General features: G+C 37.7%; 1 protein-coding gene across 1 annotated transcript; it reads right to left on the bottom strand.

The window, feature by feature from the left end:
- Positions 1–2,268: 2,268 nt before the first annotated feature.
- Positions 2,269–7,063, bottom strand: LOC103964552 (Golgi SNAP receptor complex member 1-2). Its single transcript, XM_009377499.3, has 6 exons — positions 6,743–7,063; positions 5,626–5,822; positions 4,409–4,498; positions 4,188–4,259; positions 2,596–2,725; positions 2,269–2,508 (listed from the first exon to the last, which is right to left on the bottom strand). The coding sequence occupies exons 1-6, from the start codon at positions 6,873–6,875 to the stop codon at positions 2,411–2,413; spliced, it is 720 nt and encodes a 239-aa protein (XP_009375774.1). The 5' UTR covers positions 6,876–7,063; the 3' UTR covers positions 2,269–2,410.
- Positions 7,064–7,837: the final 774 nt, after the last annotated feature.

The raw sequence follows: 7,837 nt of genomic DNA, 5'->3' as shown, positions 1-7,837 counted from the left end.
AGATTTATACTTACTTAACTGTTGAAGTGTCCTTGCCTGATACCACGCCAGTACCTTAGGCTAATCATCGTTGTTTGCTCTTGTTTATAGGTGACCAATCTCACATAACTCAACCATCGACGGTGGTGCGAAATATAGGTTCCAACATCATATATGAGTCCAACTTTTTCGATGCATTAGAGAGGGATATTGAGTAAAATTTTAGTGTCAAATATAACTTTTGGCTCTAAAGTTTCCATTCCATCGAAGATAGCCTAATGCACATTGTTAGAACTAGATCAAATTTGAGTTTTAACTCCAATATTTTTTTTCTTCAGTCCACATACTCAAATGTTAAAAAGCCATGTTTGTGTTTTAAGATTTGGGTATGCATTGGAGAAGAAAACAAACAATTTAATACACTACCAGTTTTACCACTTTTAATAGCCAATTATCTCCCCATCGGTAGATTACTAAACATTGCATTCAAATTCTATTCAAACTCATCACGTCGATAACACGTGAGCCACTTAAAAGAGTGAAGTTATTTTCACACTCAAATGACTCGTTGCTACAAAATTTGATAGATTATGCCTGAACCACTTGGAAGGATGGTAGAATTTGTTTGCCAGAGTGAGTTTTAAAGAGGGGAGAAAAGTCATTTGGTTCTGTAATGTCTAAAATGGCTCATGGGTTGTCCACATGACAATTTTTTTTTTTTTTTTGTTTTGGGGAGGGGTGGGGGGGGGTTAACTATTTATAAAAATTCAGCGGATTAATTGACAAAAATAAAAGTGCTGGATGAAAAATAGTGAACTTATAAGTTCACACAATAAATTGTTGGGGGGGGGGGGGAGGGGGAGGGGAGAATAGCATATCAAAGTTTTAAAATATTAAAATATGGCATTGAGAAGAAAATTAACTATTTATAAAAATTCAGCGGATTAAAGTTTTAAATCCGCCCCCGGGGGGAGGATCAAAGTTTTAAAATATTAAAATATGGTGTTGAGAAGAAAATTAACTATTTATAAAAATTCAGTGGATTAATTGACAAAAATAAAAGTACTTAATGAAAAATAGTGAAATTACAAGTTCACACAATATATCTATCCATACCTCGTATAAGTTTTGCATTGTAGATGACCTAACATGTGACATTATAAGACTAGAATAACTATTTGAGAATTGACCCACGTCCCTTCAATGTACAGAAAATATGTTGACAGTGTTTGCTCTGTCGAACTTGTTTCCCAAATGACCCACGTCCCTTCAATTTGCCCTAAGCTCGATTTGTTTGGTCGGTCGTTTATACCTTTGCCACCAGACTCCAACATTCTTGTAGTTTCAAAACACATGGTCTACCATTGTTCCTAATCTTGGTGACTGCCTTTCAAAACTTGACCTAATTTACCTGCCCAGCATCCAAGCAGGTTTCTGCATGTGGGGTTTGGAGGATTTATTTTGCTTTCAATTCATCCAACTTTGTTGTCCCTTCGCATCCTTTTTGTTAATTAATTAATTAATTAATGTTTTAATCAATAAAATCCACTCTGATTGGGATGAGGATCCTTTTCGGATCCTCTTTGTGAGGATCTCGGGAATCACTTCATCGTGCTCGTTGATCGTACATCGTGCAGTCAGTTTTCGTCAAGTACTGTTTATGTTTAATTTTAAATAAAAAAAATTCAAAATAATTTATGACTTAGATGATAGATGAACGAACACGATGAAGTAATATTTAAGATTCTCACGAAGAAGATCCGAATAGGATCTATTCCCTATGATTGACTCTCATCAAAACATGTCCCAAAACCACTCCAACATTTGGAATAAATTATTGTGATTTTGCATGCTGTAATAGCTCCATCAGAAAGCAGATTTGACAGCGTTTAGTTTTGATTTGGCTTTTTCCCTAAGCACTTTGGATTGCTTCTGGATTAAGACCCAGATGGACCATTCATTCAAGGACCCAAAGGCCTTGTCACCTCACGTGTTGCACCACCAAGTTCCATGTTAAGACATAGAAAATGTGTCTTTCGGTAAGGAAAAAACAAATAATGCCAGTGCAGGATTTAGTTTAGATTTTGATATCTAATTGCAGACTACATCAACTTACTTGTTACGAGTTCATAACTATCTTTTCTAGTCCTCACATGACATGTCACGTATCACACGAGGGGATATGGGAGAAGAGAGAGACATAGAAAGTAGGATATGAACCCGTGACATGCAAGTTTATCTCGAACTCCCATTTTTAAACAGTTACTGTGTATAGAAGCCAAACTATAATTCATTGGAATGGCACCACAAAATAGGCACCACTAACTTTTGAAATATATAAACAATTTGTCCCAAGAAATTACAGAAGCAAAATTCCCTAGAGAGGTACCATCGTTTAAAACTTTCTGCATCACAAATCTCATTCGTATATTTATTTTGAAAGCCAGTAGATAATAAGAAACAAGGTACAAGCTGCAATGACTGCAGACAGAATAAGCGTGTCTCTTGATCGCCGCCTTCGAATCGAACCTGTAAAGAAAAAGAGTGAACAGAAAATGAAAAAAAAAGCCACATCAGAAGATGAAAACGAATAGCATGGATTGTTTCGTAAAGTACCAAGTAGGCCGCGGATTATAGGGAACTTGTCACTTAGATTTTTCACTTTCCCTTGAACATCACCAAACAGAGCCCTTTGAGAGCCCAAGACTGCCCTTGTTGTTTGAGCTTGACTAATCACCTCATCTATCTGCACAGACAGGAACATATATGTTCTATCAAAGAAGATTTTATTTTGTTATATAAAAGTAAACAGAACTTCCCACGACGGACTTTCAGTTGAAGGCGAAATCTGAGCCCAATATTTACCCCACAGGGAAATAGTTAAATCCAAGTGCAATGAACCAATATGACAGATACAAAGTGCTTTATAATTGTCTGTTGTGTGTTGCTTCGATGCAAGGAAGTATTGTGCCAAGCCTCGGGGAGCTTTGTGCATTATTTTCGGAACTTGGTACAATCATCCACCATGTATGATCTTCTACCTTTTTAAGGAACCAACCGCAGTTGATAACTAGCTAGCAAATCACTGTCCTAACACAATAGATTGGATAGGAAAGTTATTTTTTTATATCATTAGAATTTTAATATAAAAAAATGGTTACTGAACCATGAGACCTTTTTTCCTTATTTTTTCGGGCCTAAACAATATGTTCTAATATGTAACATATCATGCAGATTGCTAAGGAACTACTCTATTAAAAGGCAAGGAGCACATGTGTTTTCCTCTCTGTAAATTTCACTTCAACATTGGTGGTTCTCTAAGACTTTGGTATACAATTGTTGGAAAGTGGAAACCAAACATATTCAGTGCTGGAAAAAGGTTAGGGAAACTTCTGTTTTGCTTTATTTCTACGTGGAAAACGCATCCATTTCTAACAGGATGTATAAGAGGGGAAGATATCAACATAAAACAAATCCTAGAGTTGCAAGTCTTAGAACTCAAACTACGAATTCACTGTAGTAATTGCAGGACGGTGGGCCAGCTAAAAAAATAAGGTTTCTGAAAATAAGTTGCACATAAAGGCATTTCACATCCTTCAGTGTTATCCTATTCCTACTCCCGTAAATATTCTTCATCAAATAAGCACGTACTGCTCATAAAACAGCATCAATCTCACAATAGAAAGACACCTGCCGAAGTGCAAGAAAATCTACCACCAATGTCAGAATCACCCGGCTTAGCACATCCTACTTGTAACTCCAATACCATTGCCTTGGGCATTATCTAAAGATAAGAAAATGGGCATATGGAAAGGATCAGAAGCATTTTACAGCCAGATCTTTGATCCAAGGAAAATTTGTTGGACCACTTTCGATCTGTAATATCCTAACCGGTGAATAGTTTGTTATTTGCGTTGCCCCTCATCCACTTCTATATTTACATTTGTTACTTTGAACTTCAACCTGTTTGAAGTGTAAAATCTGTATTCACTAAGACCTAGCATTGCATGCAATCTTTACCAATGTTTGCAAAGGGTTTATGGAATGGAAGAGAGGTACTCTTGTGAAGCTCATATAGACCAGATAAGCCTCAATTAGACCCAAATTAAAGAAGAAAGGAGGGCAGTGTTCCATGGGAAAATACAAAAAGCAATTATGTTGGTTCATAACCTAACATGTGATTATCAGCAAATAACACTTAAACTTACATGAGATACGCTTCCGTGGATGGCAGCTCTCTCCCGTAGTATTTGCATTCTTGGTGACATACTCCCCGATGCCTGCATGACGAGATGTAAAACAAACCTGATTTAAGAAAGAGGAGCATACAGAATTCAAGACAAAAAAGAAATAAAAGCAAAAGGAAAAACAACATGCAACTATTTTAATTATGTAATTATTTAATAACCAGAGTTTTAATTATAATTACCTTGTACTCACTGATATCATCCCTGACTGAAGTCAGAAGCTCTGCATGTTCCCTCAATGAATTTATGTTCCCCTTGATTCTTCTAAACTCCTAAAGAGACAAGCACCATTTTCACAATGGAAAAGATTTCAGTGATCATTTTGTTTACTCAGATACTAAAATGCTAATTACAGCAGTAAAGAGATCAATGTAAAACAACAAAAAAGCTAAAACAAAATACATAAGATAATTGCTACCCTGATATAAATACAAATGGTTGGAGAAGGTGGAGGGAGATCGTATGCATTCTAAGTGACCACGAGATGATTCACACATGTTCCAGCCAAAGGGATCCAATTAAATGATGAGAATATCCAATTCAAATGTCTTTCAAATGCCAGATTATTAAATCTGCATCAAAATTTAAAACTGACAATATACGAAATCTAATTTAGCTTAAGATTTAACCAGAGCCCAATCTTCAAGAACAAGATTTCAAAAACATTATCTTCGAGCCAGAACTCCATGAATATGGCAGTCATTAATGGCTTGTAGCTCTAACATTACTTCCGTCCCTCACCCCAAAAAAGGGAGGATATGTATTCACAGAAAGTTGCAAATGGGGCTACCTCAACTCACAAAGCACTGATAGAGTCAAAAAGCAAGATTTACTTTAGATGTCTGTAATGAGGACCTGGAGAATCTTAGGACTAGAATTCACACCTTGGATAATATTAAGGATGAACCTAAGATACCTGTGGCTGTGCCAAAACATAAACTGAGAAAGGATGTTTCAAGAGGCACCTTGCTCCATTCAAAATGATTACGAGAGTTACAAAATCCAGGTCCAGTCAGATTCAGGATTGAAATTCCAAAACAATAAAGCATATTACTGCACAGCGGTACACACGTTATATTACTATTATTTTTTATAATCAAATATGAAACTCGAGTAAGGTTTGTGACCATAGATGATATGCAAGATCATTCTAGAATATGGTAATATTTCACACTAGTCTTTTCATGTAGTTATATTATATATGTGTAACAATTATAAAACGAGCTTTGCATATCCGAGCCACAGCAATGCAAAGATTACTAATCTCCATGTATTAACATGCATCAAATAAGGAGATTACTATTTGAAACTAGCTATAAGTCGCATCAGAGGAAAAAAAAGGCAAAACGAGATGCTAGAAATTTGAAAACCAAAAGTAGAAGGTACAAGAAAGGTGAACCTGGGTAAACTCATGAAGTATGTCTCTATGCCTTGCTAGCTTCTGAGTTACAGAAGTAGCTGGTGTAGCAGATGCAGCACATCGACTCATTGAATCATTGATATCCAAAAGTTTCTCAAGCAAAGACTCGATCTCCATTTCCATGGACTTCCATGACCTGCTCGAACTAACAGGTGGTGACCCAGAGTCTACATAACCTGATTTCAATATTTATATTGTTATAAAGGCGGTCAGTTCATTGATAATACGTATGATGTCAATAATAAATATTCAAAAGTAGGGTCACAATGTTTAGCAGAAGCTAAGGGTACGTTTGTTGCACTGGACTATCTTGAACTAGACTAGCTTCAGGGATTAAGCTGGACTGTCTTGGCTTGGACTTAGCAGGATAATAATAGTGAAGCGTTTGGCGCACTGTCAAACTAAGTCACGGATAAATTATTTTTAGGATCCAAACACTTTTTTGTTATTTGTTTTAATTCATTTTTTTCAATATTTTATATTATTAATTCACATAGTTCTGACTTACTCTCTCTCCCCTCTCTACCCTTACTCTCTTGTTTTCTCCGTCAGTTTGTGCTCTGCATCTCTCCCATCTCTCCACTCTTTCTCCCTAAAGCCTCACCAACTTCTCCCATAAAATCCAATCTTTTTTTTTTTTTTTAATTTTTCCATCACTAGCCTAATCTCCTGTTGAATCAAGAACCACCATTACATTTATCATCTCAACCACATAGATCTTCAGCTTCAGTACGGGCAAATCTGATGTCCTCGCATGAGGGAAAATCCAATTTCGCCAAAAGGCGCTGCTGAATCGAGCAAACCCATCATACTAGGTTTTTATAATCAGCACAAGAGAAAATAAAATCATACATTATCCTTCCCTTTCCTCCAAAGTTTAGCAACTGGGTGGCCACCGCCATTTTTCCCAACTAGAACAATAACCAAAGCTTCCTTTCACTAAACTACCACAACCCATCATTCCAAATCCATCCATAACTAAAACGCAATGCACAAATCACGTAATTAACAAAACCCAACCCACATAATTCAGCAGTTAACAACTTTCATAAAAAAAAAACTAATAGCATTAGGATCAAAGTTGGAAGAAATGAACCTCCTTGTGTGAACCTAGCACCAAGCTTAGCGTAAGAAGAGAGCTTGACATCAAGATCCCCCTCAATCTTCCGGGCCTCTCTCCTCAGCTCCTCCCAACCCGATTCCTGCAACTCCAGATTCGAATCCGTCATTTGGATCTCCGAATTGCGGATCCGGATTCGGCAACCCTTTTGGCCAATTCGTGTTCCGTGACTGCGTCGTGATCCAACCGTGGTTCTCCACTGATTCAGTTATTTACAGTTGAAAAACATTTTCAAGTTATTCACAGTGTCTGCTTGGTGCCGAGAGAGATGAGGGCCGGGATGTAGAAATCGGTTGAATCTGGGTCGTCTGTGTCGTAGGGTGCTCATATCCTATGGATTGACAACACGTGGAATGGTAAAGGGATTGTTTGTGGGACCTGGCTGATGGGCTGGAAGTTGGGCTGGAGAAGTAGATTTAAGGAGATCTTTGGGTTTGTAGAAACATAACTTAGCCCAATTCAAGGGTGTGACGTGTGGGTCTGTCGACGAGCATCAGGTGTGGGTGATTCTTAATCGTTTTGCAGATCTTCAAGACCTCAAGGACGAGCATGGGTCCAAAATGGCGGCCTTGCGTGCTCGTCACAAAAAAGCGTCCGAAGAGGAATAGTGGAGGGGTGTAACTTTGGGTATATCTCGGCCTACGCATGGAAAAATCACCTGGGAAGCTGATTTCCCCGCTCCTGAAGACTTATTCAACAAAATTTCCGACTTGGAGGCGGAACAAAAAGAAGAGTCCAGCTCCAACGGTGATCCGCCAACTGCTACTCCTGCCAAAGGGAAGGCTACTGCAAAGGAATGATGATGACGTTTTGCATTTATTTTATTGTTCACTTGGCTGGGGGCGTGTCCTTCCATATCTTGAACACCTTTGCTCTGGTCATGAGATTTGGGCTCTTCTCATTCTATCGCACTTCGTTTATGGACGCACAATCTTTGAATGGCATTTATTCTTTTGGTTGAGTAGTTTTTATCCAAGCGACTTGAAATTTTTCATCCCTTGCTTCTACGTTGTAGATTATAGTTTAATCCAACAATCTTTTTGAAGTAAACTAACTTCATAGTAATGAGTA

This window comes from the organism of the source record quoted next, unplaced genomic scaffold (genome assembly GCF_019419815.1).
Source record: "Pyrus x bretschneideri cultivar Hongxiangsu unplaced genomic scaffold, Pyrus_bretschneideri_v1 Contig43, whole genome shotgun sequence".
Lineage (NCBI taxonomy): Eukaryota > Viridiplantae > Streptophyta > Magnoliopsida > Rosales > Rosaceae > Pyrus > Pyrus x bretschneideri.
Note: the sequence above shows the minus strand (reverse complement) of the source record. Positions and strands in the feature narration are given on the sequence as shown.